The following is a 24,750-nucleotide window of genomic DNA, read 5'->3' as shown; positions in this document are numbered from 1 at the left end:
AAATCTCATTGAACACTACTGGAAACAACTAAGGCATATGTGACTTATTCTGAAGATTGACAGCTAAAAGGCAAAAAAATTAGGCATTTATCTTGTCTTTTCTTTAAAAATGTATTTTAGGATAACCAAATAACTGTACTTGATGAAGGAATTCCAGCTCATAAATGTGGAAAGAATGACAGAATTAGGAAATCACCATTTTGTAAGCCCTGGTGAACTAACTGCTTCAGGTAATATTCATAAATGGACAAAACCATTAGATAAAACGTTGATGGGGAACTGTACAATGGAGGTCAGGCTGTCACCACCTGAACCCACTGGTCAACCACTGCATTACTGTAAGACAAGCAAACATTGTGTGCCTCCTGGTATGATCCAATATGAAGCATACAGCACCACCTATGAAATATTCATGCCCTAAAAAATTGAACCTAAATCTGATTAAGCCTCTACAGCTGCACTAATATGACAACCACTAGCTACATGTAGCTAAATTTAAAAAGTAAAATTAAAAATTCTCAATCGCAAATGCTCAAAAGCCACATGCAGCCATTAGAAAGTGCAGGTACAGGACAGTTCCATCACTGCATAAGTTCTATTGTATAAAGCTGCTCTGGAGCTAAACTCCATTTACAAGAAACATGGAGAGGGAGAGGGATATATGACACTAGAAAGAAGCAAAAAGACAAGACACAGGGCATTCTACAGAACAGTAAGTGGATGGCAGGGGAAAAAGAGAGAGAGGAGAACACTACTTTAGATTTTAAGACTTAAGGTATGAAATGTCCAGAAAAAGACAATTTATACAAAAAGAAAGCAGATCAGTGGTTTCCTGGGGCTGGAAGTTGGAGAAGTGAATGACTACAAATGGTCTAGAAGAAATTTTGGGGGGTGTGGAAATACTCTAAACCTGGTTCATGGTGATGGTTGCCCAACTCTATAAAATCACTAAATATTACTGAATTGTTAAAAAGAAGTAAATAGAGTCAACTATAATGTATAGACCTTGTTTGGACCTGATTCTAACAAACTAACTCTAGAAAGACATTTTTCAGATAGTCAAATGTGATTATAGACTAGATGATACAAAAAATTACTTAAAACATTTTTTGGTGTAAATGGCTTACCTGTTCATATTTTTAGAGATGCATATTTAAATATGTGCAATGCCTGAAATTTGCTTTAATATACAAAACAGAGAAAAAAGATGAAGAATGAATGAAGCAGATGGAATAAAAATCTTAATTATTATATCTGGGTGATGGATATATGGGAGTTCATTGTTCTCTCTACATTTGTATATATTTGAAATTTTTTATAATTTAAAAACATTAAAGGCTACAGTAACACCCTTTCACAGTCAATGCTATATAAACCAAGTCAATGATGAGTTTGTGATTCCCCAATATCGTCAGCAACGAAGATACTAGATTATCATTTTAGTAAAAGTTTCAGTTTTAAAATTAAGTCCCCATAGTAAAAACTAATTGGTTACCTTTAAACCACCTTTTAAAACTTCAAAAAAATGTTTAAACATACTCTGTTTTTGGGGGGGTAGGAGGACGAACTGGATATATATACTTTTTTTTTCTATTAGCTCAGTTGAATCTCCGCTCTTTATGTACTTGACACTGCCCAGGTCATGAAATAAATCCATCAGGATTCTTAGTGACAACCCTGTGATAAATATGCCTGGCACCAGTGCAATGTATTCAAGCCTTTTCAACAGCTTTTCCTTTGTGCACATCTGCAGGCTTTTTATGCACATCTGCATACAGAATCCACAACCATGATCTGCATTATAATTAATGTAACAGCACATCTGACCAGGTCCACAGGGTTTGACGTATAACCATTTTTGAGATCTGCAGGGAACTGAAGAAACCCTGGGGAGAAAGTACAGCTAATTTCAGATCAGGCACTGGATAAACTGTAAGTGGTAAGACAGTCGTTTTCCTCAAACAGCTATGACATAGCTGGAGGAGAATCTCAGTGTGTATATAACTGCTTCAAATCATAGTTGATATACTCCTGAACCCTCACTACATCCCTCATATACGCACTCTAAATGACCAAGGGATAGCCCCAAATTTACATATGGATCCAATTTAAAACCTTATCTAAAAGCACTCTTTGGGGACTTCCCTGGTGGTGCAGTGGATAAGACTCCATGCTCCCAATGCAGGGGGCCTGGGTTCAGTCCTGGTCAGGGAACTAGATCCCACATGCATGCCACAACTAAGAGCTTGCATGCCGCAACTAAGAAGTCCACATGCTGCAACTAAAAAAAAAAAAAAAAAAAGAAGGATCCAGCGTGCTGCAATGAAGACCCGGCACAGCCAAAATAAATAAAAATATATCTTTAAAAAATCCTCTTTCGGGCTTCCCTGGTGGTGCAGTGGTTAAGAATCCGCCTGCCAATGCAGGGCACACTGGTTCGAGCCCTGGTCCCGGAAGATCCCACATGCCGCGGAGCAGCTGGGCCCGTGAGCCACAATTACTGAGCCTGCGCGTCTGGAGCCTGTGCTCCGCAACGGGAGAGGCCACAATAGTGAGAGGCCCGCGCACCGCGATGAAGAGTGGCCCCCACTTGCCACAACTGGAGAAAGCCCTCGCACAGAAACGAAGACCCAACACAGCCATAAATAAATAAATAAATAAAATTTAAAAAAAAAAATCCTCTTTCTCTCTCTCATCTATACACACACACACACACACACACACACACACACGTACACATTCATACATCAAATCTTAATAGTGCTTAACTGGGTGATGGGGCTACAGAATCAGGCATTCAAATATATTTTGAATGAATAAATATGTGTTTATACTTAACAATTCTTACAATAAACAGGTAATATTTATCATCAGAAAATGACTATAATACTATAGTCATCAAACCTATAAATAGGAAGATATAACCCAATATGAAAAATACACAGAAGCAGAATACAAAATATCACCTATTGTTTTTTTGTTTTTTTTTTTATTTTTTTATTTATGGCTGTGTTGGGTCTTCGTTTCTGTGCGAGGGCTTTCTCTAGTTGCGGCAAGCGGGGGCCACTCTTCATCACGGTGCGTGGGCCTCTCACTGTCGCGGTCTCTCTTGTTGCGGAGCAGAGGCTCCAGACGCGAAGGCTCAGTAGTTGTGGCTCACGGGCCTAGTTGCTCCGCGGCATGTGGGATCTTCCCAGACCAGGGCTCGAACCCGTGTCCCCTGCATTGGCAGGCACATTCTCAGCCACTGCGCCACCAGGGAAGCCCTCATCTATTTTTTTTGGTCACAAATATTAAAAAACTAAATGCACACATGTAAGTAATGAAAGGCATCACAAACCAATGAAAATAATCAGAAGGAGGAAGGGATAATAAGTGGATTTCATTCATGTTGAGTTGCGTTAATGTTTGTATACAAATAAAGCTTTAGAAAAACAAAATAACGTTGAAGAGCAATGAGCTCTAAAGGATGGAGCATAGGAATAATCTCATAAAACTTGAATGTTGGGAGCAGATGACTATCCTATACCAGCAACATAAGAAGGATAAGGAGACTAAAAAGAACTCAAGTTGTGTGCTGTGGGGGGAAGGTATAACTAGAATTGAGAAATCTAAGACTGAGGGAAAGAGGGAAAAGAAAGAGCTTGTAAATGAGAAGAAGAGAGCTAATGCAGGTCAATGTTAAATTTAATCAGTAAAAGACTTAAGACTGTCTCAAGGCTATTAGGTGAGAGGCCAGAAAGGCTTAACATTGCTTTCTAGGTGTGACCCATTCCTGAGATTAGCATCAATTACACTTAATTCACCTGGATAGCTTCAGCGACTGAAACAGCGGTTCTCAAACTTCAAAATGAGATTCCTAAACCCCATCCCTAGAGACTGAGAAATGATGATTTAAAAATAAAAACAAAAAACCCTGCTTTAAATGTCTGGGATAGGAAAAAGAATAAAGACGCCCTAATGCTCCTTATGGATAAAATCTGTCTTCTATTTAATAAAGACAGCTAAGCAAGTTTTTTGATAACTTGGGAAACCCTAGCACCTCTGACCACAGCCTCTAATCTTTCTATAGATTTTAGGAAAGGAAGGGGAATACAAAAGCTGTCTTTAAACATGTGCAGACCTGTCAAGTAATAAAGGATGCAGACTTGTTTTGTGGGACATGAAGGATAATCCCTACAGGGGATGTTTTTAGTTTGATATAAGAATGCTTTAGAAGAAATGGGATCCATAAAAGGTGGTGAGTTTCCTGTCTCTTGGAGATGTCAAAGATGATGTTAAATGACCATTTGGTCATTCACATAATCTATGTGAATAATTTAACCAGCAATAATAAGATTAAATGACTAGGGACTGACCTTCCTACCTTGATACAGCCTACCTAACATCTAGTAGACTTTACCACTGTTAAAAAAGAGAACTCGAAGTTCATTTAGAAGTATTTTATTGGACGTATAACTGCTTCAGTGACTCATGATAATTAGATAAGCAGCTCACATCAATATGATTTTTCACTTTTATGCTGAAAATCATTTGACTCCTCTCTCACTTTTCTGTACCTAAAATCAAAGTCAATGTGGTGTTTTCTCCTCATTACCACCTCAGTGTTATTCATCCAACAAATATTTTTTGCCACTTAGTAAGTGTCAGGAACCATGCATTCAGGCCAGGAAATAGCTAAACTAATCATCAATACACACAGGTTAAGAGGCAAAAGTCCTGGATCTGATTCTCGGCAAACTCAGGTTTCACTATCTCAACCTACCCTATGCTCCAAGTCTTACTTTCCTGTATTACATTCAATGAAGCCTCCATTTTCCTTCCTCTCCCCACTCCAATTACCTGAGGTAATTGGGCAACATGTCCAGCTGTTGCTTCTCCCCAGCCTTGACCCCAACTCCACGTGTCTCTAAGGCAGAAGAAATTTGGGGGCAGGAGCATGAGTACTGCCTATCTAGAAGAAACAAGAGGACTACCATAGGGAAGGAAGAAGGAAACTCAGGGCAGAATATTACACAGTAAAAAATGGACTCTGGGGATTTCAAAGCCGAGAAATTAAGGAAGAGAAAGAGGTGAGGGTTTTTTTTTTTTTCAAGGGACAGGTGAGGGAAGAGGACTTCTTTAAAGCCAGGAGACAGGTAAATGACTGAAGTGACACTGGAGCTCAGGGTTTCACCTAGGAGAAGCCAACAATGTAGAAGGTGCCTCTGTGTACTTAGAAGCTTTTAGGCAGTCAATCTCTAAGGGAATCTGTAAAATCTTGGCAACTCTAAAAAAACTGATGTTTGAAGATGGGATACTGAGGGAGGGAGAAAATTAAAACTGGTACTTTTGTCGTCGTTTTCTTATTGGGAAATAAGTCCAACAAAGAAAAGAGTATATATGCCATTTGAAGAATAACTTAAAAAACACCTGTGTTCCTGCCTCCCAAATGAAGACTATGTTTCTTTACTCCTTTTTCTCCAACTCTTGGAGCAGCCCTAAAAAACTAAAGTAGATTTATCTGGGGGCCAGTCTCAGGTGTGGTATAACTTCCTTAAATTGCAGAATGCCCAGGGGAAACGATCTCCAACAACATTCTCATTTGTCTCCTAATGCTTAAGTTTTTTCAGATGGATTAAGATAAAGACATTTTTTCTACAATAAAATTAAAGGGTTTTGAATGAATGAGTTAGCATATTGCTTTAATCTAGTCAGTCAAAATGTAAATGTTACCAGCTAATTTGCTATTCTGAATGGGGAAAAGGATTTGAAAGACAAGATCCTGATTCTAAAAGTAACAGAGGAGGGAAGAAAGCCAAAGGTTCCCAAAAAGCTCAACATACTTTACCAGTTTCCCCCGGACTTGAATTATTTGCCTTCATCCATGCATAAAAAGAGGTTATGAACACAGATACTTCCTGGCCTATGTACATTTGCTCACCTGAACAGTTCTAGGCTGCCCATTCTTTTCATTCTCTCATGTGGTTATAAACACGAGGCATTTCCTTGACAATTGAATAAATATGCTGACACTGTCTCACACTAACTTCTAAGTAGTTGTCCAGTTGCATTGCTAACTTTACATAAGACACTAGCACTATCTGAATCCAATCAATCCAACCAAAACAACACAGAGTGCTTCCTATAGGAGACTATGTCTTGGTTGTCTTTTTTCTCATTTCTCCTTTTCAATTAAGTGCATGGGATAAGCATACTTTATTGGATGCTATACAAACCCCATGGCACTAATGATTTAAGGACAGGGATGAGGATTCCTTTGCACAGCCATATCTGTCTATAGAAAGTTAGTTAAATTCTTGCACGTTCCAATCTTCCTTTCCCACTCCGGAAAATAATTCCACTGCAGCCCCAACCTCTTCCCCGGTCCTATTACAAGGAGGTTACTGTCAGTGGCAGTACTCTTCAGCAGAACACTGAGGTTTTTGGGCTTACCTTTTCACTCCCTTTAACACAATGCTGACTTGACTCAGATTCAGATCCCCTCCTGCCAGATAAAAGGACAATACCTTTAAAAGAAACAGATGAGACAAAGACCAGCCTAGGACTCTGATTAACAGGTATTTTTAAATTGACTTGCCCCACACTAGTCAGCCATACAGAGTTATAACATTACGTATTAGAAATGGTTAGCAATGGGAAAGAACTTCAGATATTATAGGAGGAAACAGAACCGCACAGCTGCTAAGTGACTGGACCAAGACCATACAGGTATTGGCTGACCAAGGATTACAACTATGTTTTCCAAACCATGCTGCATTTCTTCAAGGTCCCCAACTATAACAGAGTAGGAACAGGACAAAGATTGTTATTCTGTAACTCAAAGAGGAAAAAAAAAACAAAAAACCTATCTCCCTGAGAAGCAGCCATCTCCTAACGAGCAACCCCTACCAGAATCTGACGGTCCTGCTTTGGAGTTCTTCTGCCTAAGGAGAAAATTCTCATCATAACTCTTCAAACCTGAAATGTCTCATGGCATGCAACCAGTTCTCAGAGAAGCCACTAAGTTTAAAATGAAAATGAACCTCTTAAGTCTTCCAACAGGGAAATTTAAGATGGCTGGTTTCCTGGCAAGCATGTGATCCTCCCTCTATTGTAGGAAACAATCCAGTCACTGGAGTTTCTAAGAGTGGCATATTAACTCTTCCAAGATACCTGAGCATCATTTACTAAATTATCTTTTTGAAGATGCTACATGGTTCCCCAGTTCTTTGGAAAAGGTAATTAGCCTCCCATGAGTGACTAGTTTACTCCAAGTGAGCAATGAGCTCACCATAGGATGAGCATGGTCTCTTTTGGTGGGAATGAATATATTATTTTGCTTGTTGTCAGGAGTAATTCGTTTATTTTTCACCTTAACGTAAGCCCTTTAATATATGATATTTTAAAAGTGGTAACTACTCCCTGAGCTATAACAGACTAGTAGCAACTGCAATAAGCTGGGAGCCTTAACACCAACACATCTGAAATTCAACTTAATAAACATCTATTGAGCACCTACTATGTGCCAGAGTCTATGCTAGATGTTGGGGAATTATATTGCTACAATTTATCCAATTAGAGAGTATCAGTGATACTCCAGTAACACTATATAAGATTATGAATGGCTATTAATATGAGTATGGCAGATGGTCCACCATGACTTGTCCTGGTCATTAGAGGCCTGAATCTGATCAACGGCTTCAAATTTAAGAAGGCAAGTGAAGAATTTAGTAATAATATAAACATACCAAACACAGTTCACTGATTTAAAAATAAGAGCCACAGGAAAGGTCAAAACAATTCCACTAAAGCGGAGAAATAAATCCTAAAGATGACACTGCTATGCTCTAAGGCCCAGTTCCTTCAGGAAGCCTTGCCCAGAAATTCTATCCCCAATGAGTTCCTGCTTCTTTGAATTTCCACTTCATTTACGATATGGATCACAGTACTTAACACTTGATCAAACCATTAAAAACTGCCTTGTACATTTTTCTTTTCAAAATATATTTGTCTTGTCCCCTTAATTACATGCTAGGTTCCTCAAGAGCCTGGACATCATCAATTTCTCTAGCACCCCCACCTCCATGCCTTGTCAATAAGCACACACAAAAAAACAGTTGTTGACTTATAAGTATGAAAAACGCGTTAAATAAGGGAACTAGAGGTGTTTATCATAGGGAAAATAAGATCGTGGCAGAGATATTTTCTACTCACTGACTATCCATGTGCTCCCCTACATTTGCCAGCCCTCTTGCAATTAGAGGAAGCCACTTATTTCTTGTTTATTGGACCTTAAGCCTAAGTTTCTAGGCCAATGCATTAGAGTCAATTCACACCTTCCAGTTCTTTCTTTTCCTTCCCCAAAGATGATGGAAACCCCATAATTAAGTGGTCAAGCCACAAAATGAAAACAGCTTGGATCACTGAGTCACACATGAAGGGAAGGTGTCCAGAAGAATCACTTCACTTACAGTGGAATCTGTGTGAGCAAGAAACAAAGCTTGGTTATGTTAAGCCAGAGAGAAGAGGTTTATCTGGTACCGCAGCATAGCCTGGTGTTATACTGACTGATATACTAAAAAAAGACTAAAAAGAAAAATCATTTCAGCACTAAGAGGTGTAATAGAAAGTCCCCATTGAGGCAAGACTATAGAAGGAAGAGCATGACGCAGACTAGGCTCAATAAAAGGAAGTACTTCCTGGCAGTTGGGCCAATAATAGAGGTTTTGTGTTCAACCAGAATCTGTCAGTCCCCTTGGTGAGAAATGAAAAAGGAACAACTGTGGTCAGGGAATTTGAATGAGGTGACTTCAAAGATCCCTTCAAATGCTAAGATTTTATAATTCTATGATTGAGGGTTTCTAATATGTGGAGAACAGGAAAATGGGAAATAGCTTACCTTGGGTTGTGACTACTTAATATTATATAGAAGCAACATCAAAAGATCTCCCATAAAATCTTGCAGGGACGGACAAGAAACACATCTGAAGGACCAAGGGATTCAAGGATCCTCTCCCTTGTGAACAGTCAAACCATGCCCTCTCCATGTACAATGCCACCCACCTCAAAGTACTCCCAGAGCTAGTTCCCAAGTTTCTTACCACCTCAGCCCAGAGATCATGTCACAAGGAGACAATTCCATTGATAAAGATTGCTCACACAATAATGAGCCTTCTCAGTGGCACACTAGAACTATCTTGAATTAACCACTAAAGAGAGGGTAAAGTTCAGAAGGAAAAGAGTGTTTCCAGACTCTTGAAACCATGTTTAACTTTAATGCAGTTATCATGTCCCATCAAAAAGCATCTGTCCTGTTGAAATTACAAGGGTGGATTGTTAAACTTCTAAGTAAGGGAAGTTATTTAGTTTCTTCCCTTAAGAATAAGAGCAGCATCTACATGTTACATACACAATATTATTGCTAAAAGATCTGAAGACCACCTTAAAAGAATGATCTCTCCCACTTACTAGGTATGTGACATTGGGCAAGTTACTTAACCTCTATGAGTCTCAATTTCTTCATCTGTAAAATACAAATTATAATATCTACTTCATAAAGATGTCATGATGATTTAAATGAGATAATGTGCTCTATAAACTGAAAAATGGGGTTCAAATGTAACATACTGGAGGAAAAGTAATAAATACCCTCAGAAAACGTTATTTCTGAAATCAGTGTTGGAGTAGCTGCCTAACTAGGCAGACTAAGCATGTGATAACTAATAAAGCAAGGGCAGCAAAAAGAGAGACCAATTTAGCTTCACTGAACTCATTCAGAATTCTGCAATTAGAAAATCTAGAAAGAACTTATTTAATTTCATTATACCTATGTTTTGTGTTTTACAATTTAGTATTTCTAATTTCATAAGAATCACATATAATCTTTTCACTACTAAGGGCTTCTAGGGGTTCTTAACCAGACATTGTTTGGATTCATCTTAAATAGATTCAATAAGGACTGTGAATAAAAGCATGTAAAGTCCTGTGATATTTCAATGAAAGATATAAAGAACATATACTACATGTGTCATGTGGGTTAATTATATATTTCCTGGTACTTGTGAATTACTTCAACTCAGAATTAAGAAGAACTGTGGCAGCAGGAGCAATTGCAACAAGTGTATCTCAAATCCAAGGTGGCTTTAAAGATGGCAACTTGGATATATGGGATATGTCATCATGTGGATGGAAGATGCAGCTTAACTGCACAACTAATTATGCCCCCTTAAAGACTGATTATGACATCGTCAAAATCAAAAGAGGACCCTCTGTGTAGCTCATGCCTTAAATTCCTTAAAAGCATTTTCTAGTAAGTCTTATAAATCCATGCGTTGTTTTGATAGAGCATGCATGAGGAAAAGTGAAAAGCATTGTTCTCTCTGTAATGATCACATGTAAATAGGCCATGGTTCCCGTACCAAATGCTCTGCACTGATGAGAGTTAGCACAGAGCCAGGCAGGGGGTGCCCGCCTTTGTTGCTGCTTTCATTTTAAAAATGAATCATAATTTCTGCATTGGATACGAAGATGGGTTTACAGCTATTAGCCATCATATTAATAATTTAGAAAATACATGCCCAATCACTTGTGTTCTTTCAATTCCTTATGAACACAGCTGCAACCCACATTAAAAGCGAGGGTGAATGGATATTCTTCAGATGAGATATTTGGGCTGAATTATTAGGGTAGCCTGTACTACAAAATTACTAATAAACATTGCTTCTGGCTCAATTTAGCCTGAAGTCAGTGAACCTAGCCAATGGTGACAAATCAAAAACTCCAAAATGCCCGATGAATGAATCTAACTAATCAAGGAAGCCTGTAGGAAGTAGATGCCACGATTAATGAGCCAGTAGTTTCACTATGCCATGCTGTTATTTCTTCACATAAATGCCCTCAGATGAGATTACCTTTATGTCATGAAAGGGAGAAAAGGAAGGTTACATTCTTTCAACTGACAGGTTAACTACTGCCATTACTAGAAGACACATCTTTGTGGGCTAAGTTTTTTCTTTATCCTAAAAATTAATATGTGAAGTCCACAACACAAATTAAAAACATTTTCATTTTCAGGGTAAGCAGTCATTGACAACATCAAACATAAACTGCCCCAAAGTTAGAACTTCCTCTATATTTTCCATTTACATCTACCTTGATTTACCCAAATTGCTCTGCATCCTATTTTCTACTCAGTACCTAACATCATCTTTAGTAGGCTGAATTCCTATAACCTATTTCTTCCACCATCAACAAAAGGTAAACTAAGTGCAACATCATTACTATGACATCCCTTGCATGCCATGTATGATATTTAGTACCAATATTGAGGAAAAAATAAAGATAACAAGGATGAAAATGTGTACTCAAATAAATCAATCATATAGTTACATCATAATAGACTTTGACTTTTTCTAGCTAGCATGTGGTGGTGACAGTATTCAATGCCAAAAAGACTACTCAGCAAAAAGTACAATTCATTAGATGCAGGACATCTAACATGTTGTACTTATCTACCCTGTACTCTGATATTATTCATCATTATTGTCTTTATTACCTTATTGAATGTAATTAGTTATTTTTATGACTTTAACAGTTTTGAGTCAGAATTGCTTCTGACAGGGAGTAAAAAAATAATATGAAGCATCACTTTGTTGTTATTTTTTTCTCCCTCAAAATACAGAAATCTTTCAGGCTTGTGATTGTGATTCTCACTGTCTGCTTTGCTAAACTGTCAACCTTAACAATTTAGACCAGGTTGCCTTCCCTTATGCTAATGGCACATATGACATTAAAATGTTCAGAATTCTTAATACAAAAATCTATTGCCATAGAAACAAGTATTATTCCAGAGTCAGGTCAAGTGAAAAACTCTGTACACTTTCATTATAATATTGATAAATAACCACTATATTATGAAATATAAGTATCTTTGAAAGCATCTATCACTTCAGTTGATTTGCAACTTCTCATCAGTGTTCTGAGTTGGCCCATTTTTTTTCAAATGAAAGATCCCATTTCCCTTGCCTTTCAGAAATACGATTTTTAAAGATCCCACTTAGCATCCTTTATTGCATTCCTACATCATAAAGTTATGTTTTATAGCAGCATAAAAAAGCTGTAAAATTAGCATCCTTGTAAACAACCTTCCATGCTCACTGGTGAAGCAATCTGTGATTTGTACTGATCTCTTAAATGGGACTTGAGACTACAGTTTCCACAATTTCAAGTTAAAAAAAAAAAAAAAAGAGCACTAATCTAAGCCAAGGGAGAATATGACAAAATGTAAAAACAAGGAAAAGTATTTTTCATCTACAGATATTTTAGAAATTTGGTTATTATGCTGCTAAATTAAAATCTAGGGTGAGTTCTAAAACATAGAAATGTTCCATTTTTATACGAAATCCCAAATGAGCCTGTTTTTATCCTCTTTAATATTTTAACATTATATTAAATATACCCTTAGAAAATGTAGAATTGAAATATTCTGTGAACGCACCCACCAATTTTATTGAATATCTCTAATTAAAATTCCTAAGGTAACATGAACAAATGATTTTTCATTATCACAGAAAATCATGCCTTTTTGTCCTCACCTTCCAGGAGATTCCACTGTGTTCTCTTAGTTTAGTAACAATTACAACAGTTCCTTAAACAGCTGAGTAACAACTACAACAGCTCCCAATGGTATGAAATTGTATTCTAGGACAAGGGTGTTTTTAGGGTTTCCATTCTGTGGCAACCAACTGAGAAATCTTCCCATGGGAAAAGGTGCATTCTAATGCCTATAATAACCATTAAATTTCACACCACAAGATTGATTTTGGTTAGTCTTCCAAAGAAAGCCTGTGATACCGACTCGCCTCCAAGTTTAAAACACACCTGCAACCTTCCAGCTCATTCTACAGAAAAAAAAAAAAAAAAGCCATTTTCACTACCACTTAGTTTGAACTGAGCACGTGTCTAAATTTGAGGTTAGCTCGACCCAAAGATGGACCCTGAGAAAACCAGAGCAGTCTCGCAGGGGAAAGCCTGAGAAGCTCCGACCCGCAGCCAGGTCGCCCTGGACACCCTTCTCCCGTCATGCCGTTTGCCCCCACTTGGATCCGCCGAAGCAAAGGGGCCGGGCCGCCTCTTTCGGACGGCCTCGAGGCCTAGGCGCCAAGGGAGGGCCCCGGGCCTTTCTCGTCCACCACGTACCTGGGGCCACACGCGGCTCTGGGCGACGCCAGACGGCAGAGCTCCCGGTCTCCACGCTTCCTTCACGGTGGTCCTTCCGGACGCAGCCCGGCGAGGGTTGCCGTCAGCTCCTTTGTCCGAGGGAAATGGTTCACGCCAGAAACTTATCAACTCTCGTGCACTGCATTTAGTGCGGTCAGCTTTGCCCGTAGGCCCATCTCGGGCTCGGGAGGCACCGGGGTCGACCCGAAGCCTCGCGAGGCCTTGAACTCGCGTGAGGAGATCACTGCGCGGCTTCTCACTTCCGGCCTGCGGGCCGCGCGACTCCAGGCTCGGCATGCGGAGCCGGACGCCGTGTGGGTGCGTGCTGCCTAGGCTGTGGGGCAACCAGGGAACTGAACCCAAGCCTACTGAAAAGCGGACGCGTCCCGAAAGTGGGGATCCCGCCGACTGAGCGCGAGTTGAGAACCTCCTGGAAGAGTTCTCTTCCCTTCCCCCACCACGAGACCCTTCCGCCATTCAAAGTCACATCAAAACCCATTATTCTCCATATCACATACTGAAAATGATTTTATTTTATCCATTTACATTTGATATAAACTTGTCCGGAAAAGTCAAATAATATGCTTTATATTAGCTCAAACATTTATTAAGAAAACCAGATTCCATAAATAAGCACAGACAATAAGTTAAAACATATCACAAATTGACCAGTATGTAACAAGAATGCTTTATCTACACAAAACATCCTATTTCACATGTTTGTTCATTCTTCGAAAGCGCTTCTGTTCTCTGGGTTTGGATTTGACCAGCACATGCAGAAAGAGCTGATTGTGTTTTCTCTGTACAAAGTTGCAGGGTTGTAGATGTCCGAGTGCACCCATCGGCGGCCAGCAGGGGCCGGGGCGGGGTGGGGGGGGGGTGGCCGAGGGGCACGAGGAACGACAGGACGACCACAAAACAACCAAGGGCACAGAGCAGCGAGGAGAGAGAAACGGAAAAAGGAAGCAAACAAACCCCAGTCCTGAAGGATCCAGAAAAGAGATGTGGCTTTTGCTTTTACAAAAGGAAAATTTTCTTACATGTTTATTTTATTCTTCCTTATAAAGACTTATCAAAATGGGTAAGATCACCTCTTCATCACATGACTGCTTTAGTCTACTCCAGCCACCCAATCCACTGTTATGTTCCTTCTGAGAAGCCTTCCCTCAATACCCGCACACAGTTGTGCTTAAGAAAATAAAAGAAAGATAAAATAAAAGCGTTCTTTTGCAAGCCAGTACAGGGCTGCATGGATGTGACTGGGTACACAGGGCAAGGAACGGGTGGTGGGAGAGGAAAGAAAGAAAGGAGTACGGAGCAAGAATACAAGGATAAATCAAATTGTGATCTGTTGGGTCCTCAGATGAGGCGGTTGGTAGTAGATGCTTGTCCTCCTTTAAGACAAAAATCCCTAACATTGTGCTGTTCCTTGAACACGTCCGTGTGTGACCTAGGTGCACTGTGTATGTGTGTGCGCGCGCGTGTGTGTGTAGTGTCTGAGAGTGAGCGAGAGTGCGAGTGTGTGTGTTTCTGCCCACAAACCAGTCCATTGGTGTCTGATTTCAGATCCTGAGTCTACTCCCTGGTAAGTAAAATGACGGGAAGGATGCTTTTTGCAGGGCGCGGGAGGAGGGGCGTGAGGTGCGGGCAAAGAAGGGACCAGACGGGAGGCGGTGGGCGAGGGGGCCGCAGGCGTCGTGTAGAAGGTGTGGATGGGAATGCAGCCAGTCAGAAGGCCGTGAGAAGGGCGCGAGCACGAAGAGTGCGAGCGGGAAGGCCGGGGGTAGCGGGAAAGGGTGGGGTGAGGCGCTAGAGACGGGGAGGAGGGAGGAGCTGGGTGAGACGGGGAGGGGGGCTTTGGGGAGGCTGGGGGGAGCGAAATCAGGCGGAGGGGTGGCCTCGCGGGCTGGGGCTTGGCGTGAGCCCGGGAGAGTGGAGGACAAGGGAAAGGACCAAGCGAGAAGTGGCAGAGGCCTGGAGGGGGAAGGAGCAGGGGGCCGGGGCCGGGGCCGGGGCCGGGGCGGGGCGCCCGGGCCAGGGCCCGAGCAGGGGCCTGGGCGCTCGCCGCCAGGGCCTCGGGGCGGACCTGGGGGCGGTGCCGGGGGCGGAGCGGGCCGGGCGCGGCTGCATTAAGTGAAGCTCATGGAGACTGTGTGCTCTAGCGCCTTGCGGCGGAGGGAGGCGATGCTCGTGCCCCGCCACACGTCGCTGCTGTCCGGGGAGCTGCAGAGCTGGGGCGAGCCGGAGACGTTGCTGGGGCCGGGGAGGGAGGCGGGCACCATGCCGGGAAAGGCAGGCTGGTAGAGGTGCGACTGCAGCCCCGCGCCGTTGGAGCCCGCCAAGCTGTTGGACAGGCCCATGGAGTTGGGCGGCGGCCCGGCCGCCAGGCTGCACTGGGACAGCGACTGTGCCATGGCTTGCTGCCTGCCCAGCGCCGGCGGCAGCGGCAGCTGCGACACTCCCGGCATGGCGGCTGCCGCCCAGCGGGTGTCGTTGGCATGGAAGGAGCACAGGCTGTCGCCCATGGCGGCGGCGGCGGCGGCGGCGGCCGACGGGAACTGAGGCAGGCCTGGCGTGGGCAGCAGCGTCCCCGGCGCACGGAACACGTTGGTGGTCTTCTTGCGCTTCTTCCACTTAGCGCGCCGGTTCTGGAACCAGACCTGGAGCGGGCAGGGCGGGAAACACACAGGGCGCTGTTAGCCGGCGGGCGGGCCAGGAGGGGCGGGGACTTGAGCCCTAGAAACCCGCGTCAGGTCCACCCACTCAGCTCCAGGCCGAACAAGTGCCATCGGCCCGGCACGCCCCCCGCACCCAGCCGGTGACCCTGGTTCTCCACCAGCTGGAATCAACCGGCGCCCCTTGCATCCACCGGGCGCCAACTCCCGGGGTCCTGAGTGATCGTGCCCCGGAGCGCTTACACACGGTGCAAACATACACCATGCGCAGTGTTCACCACGCCCCTGCACGCTGGCACCTTCTGTTCGCTGCTTAGATGCACAGGTCTGCAGGCAGGCATGTGTCAAGGCTGGACCCACAGGTGTACAAATGAAGATAAACTTGCGTACCCATGTGGCTTAATAGCGTGCCTTATAACAATGATGGGGTATAGAATTTTCTGAAACGCTGTAACTTTGGAAATTGATGAAGGGCCGTGGATGACATAGCCAGTTCCAAAATCGAAAGACAAAGGAGAACCCCTAACGCCATGGATGACAGAGCAGAGAGGTTAATATAGTGATCCGTGTGGGAAAGCGAGCGCCACTGAGTTAGTGTTGTTTGGGTCGCCACCGTGACTTCTGATTCGTAGCGACTGGTACTGCTGCCACAAGTCCGTGCCTCGTTCTCAAGCCCCTCTAAGGGTACCTTTATCTGGGCTGTGCAAGTGTGCTGGAACCTGCTGCCAGAGCCCTAAGCCTCAGGGCCTTCAAATCTATTATTTTCAGGAACTTACTGAGAATCCCAAATAACAAGGCCTTCAATTCCCTCAGCCCCACCCCACCCCTCGTTTCATCTATAAACTAAAAACAAATTTTCTGACCACTACAAACCAAAAGAAGTCAAGTGTAAAGCTCACACTAGGTATGAATCAAACTTAATTTTGCTTAGACAAACCCAGATGTCTTTTTAAAGGAGATGTGTTTTATAAAATATACTCCAAAGTGAGCCTATTAGTTCTTTCTTAACAGTGACCCTGGAAGTTCAGACCTTACCAGACAGATTTGTCTATGAATGTCAAATTCACCACCACAGGGGAAGGAACGGTTCTTCCTGAAAGATATCAAGTAAACTGCCTGACCAAGATAACATCCCCTTGCCCCATATTTAAATTTGATCTTTTTATTTAAAAAAATGCCAGCATGCCCACTTGGCAGGCTTACAGTTCAACATTAGTCAGTTGGAGGCTTACTGTGCATAAATATAAATGATGTGGGACACAGCTCAGGTACTGATTGAATTTTCTCATAATTTGGCCAACGCAATTTGACCACCATATTCATGGCCAAAAGGTAAAGCGTTAATCCAAGCTATTTAGTGTTTATTCTGCAAACTAAAACATCATGAGTATGAGGACTTGACCGCCTTTCCCGGTAAACCGGCTATGCACAATGGTTTGTTCACACCCGTGCACTCTCTATTTACCAATGTGAACGGCACTGTAATCTAGAATCCTCTCCCGCTTTGGGGCTCGCCCTGGCCTTTCTACCCCGTCGCCCACCACCTTATCTTTCTCTGGTTTCTACCCCACTTCCCATGTTTCCGCCTACTCCAGTGTCCGGATTGGGTAAAGATGTTGGGTCCTTTCCCTGCTAAAGCCCCTTGAGCTGGTGGCACGGCGGATTAATGAGGCAGCAGAACCCTAGGTGGAGGCTGGGATCAATGCGGAAGGCCGCGGATTGAGCTGTTAGCGGCCTTCTGCGGAGAGCAACCCGCAGGAGCCCAGGAAAGCATAGCGAGGAGACCTACTGCCAGAGGTCGCTTTGCATTACCCATCCAAGGCTGGACCGGATGGAGCCCTGGACAAGGGACGGTGTCTGTGTCCAGATGGTCCCCACACCTCACACTCCGCACACGGATACATTTTGAAAGATATCTATGAAGAGCGGTTCCTAGCACCCTGCTAATGTCAGTGAATCCCGAAATGTTTGAATGTTTGGGGCGGGCACGGGGTGGGGGACTGGGGAAAAAAGCAGAAGAAAGGGGGGAGAAATTGCCCCGAAGAATCTCAGTGAAAAACACGCCTGCCAGAAAGGTTTCTGAATCTCAGGCCCAAGCGGAAAAGAACAGCTGTTGAAGAACTAAATATTATAGAAATAATCGAAAAATCGTGCTCAATTATGTTTGAGGGTTAGCAGTCAAATGATGGCTACAAAATTTTTTATGTTTCATGGCTTACTGGGGTTGGGAAAAAAATCTGCATGGGGTCTGAGCACGTTCCAAGCTATGATGCATATGTTTTTAAAATGTGAATGTTTCCACTTGAAAACTAGAGCATGACAGATTAAAATGCAGGTAAAACCTAAGGGAGATTTTGAGAATGCACAGATGACAACTCCAGGAAATACATTAACCGCGGCCATGGCCAACTTTGTACTCAGTTTGAAATGCAGCTCTTCTCAGAAAATGCTTAATACAACAGTGAGAATCTAATGGAGGTTGGAATTTAAAAATCCACTTTCATGATATCTGCTGTTACAGTAATATAGACATACTGTAAATGTATTTTAAAATATATAGCCCGTTTAATTCCCCATCTATAAATGGCTCAGAAATAGAGAAAGAGAGGGAGAAAGAGAGAATATTACTTTTTTCCCCCTCGAAGCAAATGCTTTATGAAGATCTCATTGGAATCCAGCAAATGATTAATGTGAAGATTTGGGAGGAAATCTGGGGAGCTGTATTAAAGCCTAGATCTCAGGTTCATTTCGATCAGCCAGCCGTGAACTCTGGGCCGAATTCATTACACTTTAATAGTGCTGGGAGAGGAAGAAAATGCAATTTCTCATTCCATTAGAAAACTAGAAAATACTCTTGGCTTGTCCCCCTATTAAGATGTGGCAGGTGACAGGGCCATTCTGGGGGACACGGTCAATGGAATTACAGCACATTATTTTTGTTCGTATAAAATATTGAAAGGCAAGCCTGGCTGTGCAGAAGTTATTTCACTGATTTGGTTTTTATGTAAATAAAATATTGAAAGTTAATTAATCCGTGCTAGAGACTAATGATTATGCTTATTATATTGCATTTGATCGCGTAATTTGCATGATTCTCGCATTGCTGCTTAATAAGCCATTCCAGGTTATAAATAATTCTGAAATTGGTTTCTAATAATGGCATGCTATAAAAGGAATGGTTTTATTATACTAGCCAGAAAAGAGGAGCGATATCAGACATGGAATTGGCCTCCGTGTGAGTAGAGGTGCTTTAATAAATACTTAAAAGTATGATATATGCCAGATATAGATAAAAATAAGTATTTTAGATCATTTAGTCTAGAATCAAAAAGTATCTTTAAAAACATACAATTGCAATAAATTAAATGTTTAGATCATTTTTAATCAGTGCAGTGGCCCCACGTACTGAAAAGAATGTGTGGCAATCTGTTAACTATAAAGAAAACTATGAAGTACTCATCATATAAGAACATAAACCAATTACTATTTAATTTGAATTTGGTCAAGGAGCAACGATACAATGAATTGCGAAGTAAATACATTTTACATAAATTATTTTTGCATTACATTACATAATGTTAATCATTTTGAAATGTTAATTAAGAAGGTTATGTTGATCTGATTACTTTTTAAACTATGGAACATTATTTTTAAAAATATTGAAATTGCCATTCTATTAAATTGTTCCTATCAGCAGCATCAAGCTATTATTTTTGGTTGAACATTATGTTAGAACAATTAAAGTACTTTGTCTCTATTCTTCTTGATTATTCTTTTGTGTACTTCTTGAAAATAAGTGTTTCTATTACATAGTTTGTGTTTTATTTCATTTACAACTTTTTATATTAAAAGAATCACTGCCATTAACCTTTGGAAGACCTAATAAAGTTTAATAGACCTCATTTTCTTTTTTCATAAAGTCAGTTGTCCAATTATATTTTATTTGTGGTTCTAAGTTCTATTTTAATTCAAACTAATTACTAGTAAGCCTAGATTAAGCAACAGCATTTTAGTCTTTAAAATAAAAATTATTATATAGCATTTCTCTTGAGTGACAAAAAATTTATGAATTTTGAACCGACAGGATTTTAACAAGCCAGTACTATTATTAACGGTAATGGAAATATTGAAATTGTGTATTTCTGTTAAGATTTGAACTCAATTTCAAAAGATTTAAAAGAGGTGTGAGGTAAAAAAAAATTTAAGAGCACTAGTAGTATATTTCTGCACAATGCAATTAACATGCCTTTGATGCTTAATTTCAATGGCCCATGATTCAGGGCTTCCAGAGTTCACTGAGGAAATCACCCAGACTTACATTGAGTAAAAATGTTAATCTATGTTATACCCTGAATATTACTATATTAATTTGACCACTTTAAGTCCCTAATGACATTTTTTGCTGACTATTTAAAACAGAAGCATATGCTATTTTTCCAGGTTAGACTATCTTTAAAATGCAGAATGGAGACAGAAAAACTCAACACCGTGATTAAGGACACTCTTGTCTCTTCTTAGATCAAATGTAAAGTAACTGAGATCTTTAAACTTTGATGTTTAAAATTTGTAAAACGAAGATATTTAAAATTTGTAAAAGCAGCTAGAGCTGAGACCAACACCCAGGGTAAGGAACAGAAAATACCACGTCCAAGACAGGAAAGGAAGGTTTTCAGAACCCTGGATAGCTCAAGACTAAGTGCGCGTCTTGGAATTTCACCTCCAGCAACTGTCCATAAAATATTTGACATAATGTTTTCATTCTTCTAAAAAGCAGAAAAAATCCGAGATGCATTGGACGTATACTTTTATTCCCCGATTTTCAAAAACCGTACAGGTGTGGTTTTCTAAGTCACATGTAATTTACAACTTGGAGGGCGGTTGGATGAGAACAAGGGGTCAGTAATGATTTTGTCTACTGCCGGTCAATCTTTCCTGCCCCAAATGTCCTTTCTTCAAATCGGAGATCTACAAGAAAGCCCTCTTTTCCCCAACTCCCCAAGTTACCTTAGGGAAAACCAGGACTTATAGTCTGTGGGAGATCGCTCCAGCCTCTCCCAGCGCATTGGTAGGCCGCCAAGTTCAAAGCCTTTGTAAACATCAAAGCTAGGGGTATTTTGCCTGAGAGCGGCAGGAGTGTGATATGAAGGAGAACAGAGCTACACCATAAAACCCAGGTGTAGATCTTTTTTGAAATGTGCCCATTTCGCCTTGTTTTCTCCCTTTTCATGTTTTCTGTATAATTGTTGCATTCTCCCATTTATCCAGACTCTTAACACAAACTCATTAGGGGTAATGAAATACTTGTCAATTACGCGAGCTGGAGTGGAATCGCGTGCTGGACTTAGCCGCCTGGGAGACACAGAAGGTGGGAGACCCGGAGGTTCCCTTCTCAGGAGGAAGGAAGGGACCTAGCAATTGAACGACGCCGGCTTCGCTTTTGAGGAGTTTCTGCGGGGATGTGACTATACTGGCAGGAGATGGGGGCACTGTCTGTCCATCGATGGGGCCAGTTTGCGGGCAGAGGAGCTAACTTGACCCAGGAAAGCATAGGTAGAGGAAGCGCAGCCCAGGATCCCTGCAAGGGAAGGAAAGACCCTGCTTCCTTTGCCCAAGTCCACCCGCCCCCTCCTTGTCTTCTGCCCTGGCGCCCAAGCCCAGCGTACCTGCACTCGGGACTCCGTCAGCCCGATACGCAGCGCCAGCTCCTCGCGCATGAAGATGTCGGGGTAGTGAGTCTTGGCGAAGCTCCTCTCCAACTCGTTGAGCTGCGCCGGGGTGAAGCGCGTCCGGTGGCGCTTCTGCTTCTGTTGGCCCTGCTGCTGACCTGCTTGGCTGGGGTTCGGGCCACCTTGGGGCCCCGGCTGCTTGTCCGGGTCCTTTGAGCTCACCGCCAGAGAGGCCGGCGTAGAGCCCACTGTGGTGATGTCCTCCCCGGGCAGCAGAGTGGCTCCCTCGACTGGGTCGGAGTTGGGCGCTAGGTCCCCCGGATGGCCCCCGGGGTCGGAGCCCCCCACGCCCAGCCTACACTTCACCGCCTCCCGGTGGCCCAGAAGCTCGGCGGCATCTTTCATACCTGAGGAGGCAAGGGGATGGTGGTCACTACTGTCCTGGCCATGCCAGGAGGGACTGTTCTCCCCGCGCGGTCCTTTTTCAGCCCCATCCTCGGCTCCCTCTGAGCCCGCGGTCGCCCTACGGAGCAATCTCCCGGGATGCTCAGCTGGGTTCCCCAGGATTTGAACAGCCAGGCTGTAATACCGTCTCCCGGCCCTTTCCCCTCTCTCCGCCGCGGGGTCCCGTAGTAAACAGCACATGCTTTCTTCTCTCCCACAATGAAACACTCCCAGTCCCGGCAATGAAACATGCCTCGGAGTCCCTTTCATGAACCGTACCCCTGGTGCCCCAGGAACCCGAGAGCATATCCTTCGACCAGGAGGGAAAAAAGAAAAGAAAAGAAAGAAGAAAAATTAAACGATTCTTTCGTTGCTGCCCCACCTGCGCTTAGGCAGCCTGACGAACTCTACCTCCGGCCCTCAGCTGATTCCCTCTCACTTTCTCGGAAGATGAATAAGTCTCCAAGCTTTCCACCTCCCGAAATCAACCCAAATCAGCTCCGCCTCCCCCTCAAATCAGAGAAAGTGTTTGGAAAGTGGAGTCACATCCATCACCAAAGATTCCCAAACCGCAAACCCTGAGCCCAGTAACCCAGACAGCATTAAGGAAACTCAAGTAAACTCTCTAGACATAACAGTGAATCAAGCTTTAGAGAATTCAACTTTTCTTTCCGGAGAAATAAAAGGCGCGTTCCTCTCGGCCATTGGCAATGACGAGTCCCTTTGCAGGCCGGACGCCCGTGAGGATGAATCTGGCTTTTCTCCTTTCTCAATGAGCACACTTAGCAAATCCGCTTCTACTGCAGCGGCTTCTCCTTCAAGACCGATTTTTACAAATTCAACCATACTCAGACGAGGAAGAGAGAAAGGGGTAGTGGGGAGAGAGGAAGAGAGGGAAAAAGAGAAGAAAGAAATCTCAAATTAACGCAAATAGGAGGGGAAAAGAGAGAAAGAAAAACGCCTCCAAACAAATTATCACGGGGTAGGTCGTTCCCTTAAAAAAAATAATAAGGGGGAGGGGGAAAGAGAAAATAAGAAAAAAAGTAACAACATTTCCCAACTCCTCTGGATCTACATATTCCATAGATTTTTTAAAAAGACGATGTTAAATCAAATTAAACTTTAATGCAGCACAATTACTTTTAAAGAAATTAGTCCATTTAGGGCACATTAAGGTAAAATAAGGAACAAATTGACAATTTCCTGCCCGGGCTTCTCCTGGCTGCCTGGGCGAGAGACGCGCACTCACCTAGCCTGGCGTCCAGGAGGTCGGCGTGAGACAGCATCGCGCACCGCTCCAGGGTGAAAGCTGTTCCCCCCCAAATTTTAGCGGCTTTAAGTTATTTAAAATAGATATAAGCTATAAGCTATACGATATAGATATATATAGATCACCTAAATGAAAGAAAATTCGGTTTGTGGTTAAAAAGGGGGCTTCTTGCATTATAATGTCCTTTAGAGAGATGGGGAGGTGCTTAACAGTTGAATGAACCCGTGAGCAGCTCGGCGAGGGGACCAATCAGGAGGGCAGCCTGCAAATGTCAGCGCCCGGAGAGTCCCCCACTCCGCCCGCCCGCTCGCGCCCGCCCGAGGAGGCGGCGGCGGCGGCAGCCCTGGCGGCTCCAGCCCCGAGCAGCTGCTAAAGCGGCGGCGGCCGCCTTGCCCTCGCCCTGGGCTTCTCTGCCTGACCTCCGATAGTTCTTCCCTGGGATTTCCTCCAGGCACACCTTTCCTTCTCCTTGTCCCGCCCTGCTCGCTCCAAAGGCGCACCTCTGTCTCTTTGAGCTAGGGTCTTCCTGGGGCAGAGGCAGGGCAGGGGACAGAGCAGGGCATGACCCCCTGGTGACCCGAGAGTAGCCCCCACCAGCGCGCTGGGCAACACTGGCCTGCCTCTGGCGCAGGCCTGACGATCCCGAGCACAACAAGGGCACGCCGCGCCCTCTAGACCGCGCCTAGACTTCGCTGCCGCCCAGCAGGCCTGCGCCTAGGGTCCAGACGCCCTGGCTGGGACCCCGGGCCTACAGAGTCCCAGCCCCGTGGCAGGGCCTAGAGAGCAAAACAGGAGTCGACTCCCTCGGCGCTGCCAGGCCCCGACGTCTGCTTCAAGGACCCGTGCGCGGTGCCGATTCTTGCAGTTTGCACCTTTCGAGCCCTGCTGCTCCGCCTGGCCGACGCTTGCATCCTGGCCCACAGCCCGCTCCTTTGGTCAAAGTTTCTGAGTTCAGCTCAGCTCCCAACTCCACTTTAGGCTGTAAATAAGGTTAAATGCTCTTTATTTTCCTCTCGAATATGTTAAACTACTTGAACAATTTAAAGTGCTTTGCAGAAGTGAAGCGAACCATTTCTAATGTTCTGATTTTTCAGAGCCAGCCAACAACAAAGTTTAGATTAGTAATATATTTCTAACCAGAGTAATTTTCAAGATCATTAGGCATTTATGTAATTAGTGCCAAATCTATAAGCTTTTATTACGATTATTAGAGTAAAATCAGTATAAATTTGTACTAATTTACTACTGTTTAGACTTGGCTGTCAAGACCGGAGGTTCTTATTGTAAATGATAACTGAGGAAATTAAGTGCAAAATTCTGTACCATTTCTGATCTGCTCCTAAACAATCCGTTTCAATTGTATTTGTAGCAGAACATAATGCCCTTTTAAAGTTATTTGACTTGTATTTTTATTTGCAACACACGAAAAATGCCCTCTTCCCAGGCACAATGAAAACTGATGTTTACTACTCTCAACTTGATTAACATTGATTTT

At 43.1% G+C, this 24,750-nt stretch overlaps 1 protein-coding gene and 1 long non-coding RNA gene across 2 annotated transcripts in view; one reads left to right on the top strand and one right to left on the bottom strand.

Annotated features, from left to right (window-relative positions):
• Window positions 1–24,750, top strand: part of LOC309658639 — a 485,138-nt gene that overhangs the window by 102,116 nt on the left and 358,272 nt on the right. The window lies entirely within an intron of this gene.
• OTP (orthopedia homeobox) lies at window positions 15,330–23,813 on the bottom strand (the record flags this gene model as incomplete). Its single annotated transcript, XM_082456352.1, has 3 exons — window positions 23,235–23,813; window positions 21,539–21,948; window positions 15,330–15,860 (listed from the first exon to the last, which is right to left on the bottom strand). Exons 1-3 carry the CDS (start codon window positions 23,269–23,271, stop codon window positions 15,330–15,332), a joined length of 978 nt encoding a protein of 325 aa, XP_082312478.1. The 5' UTR covers window positions 23,272–23,813.

This window comes from Balaenoptera physalus, assembly GCF_965194825.1.
Source record: "Balaenoptera physalus genome assembly, chromosome: 3".
NCBI classification, from domain to species: Eukaryota; Metazoa; Chordata; class Mammalia; order Artiodactyla; family Balaenopteridae; genus Balaenoptera; species Balaenoptera physalus.
The sequence above is the reverse complement of the archived record's forward strand: the minus strand, read 5'-3'. Positions and strand labels throughout refer to the sequence as shown.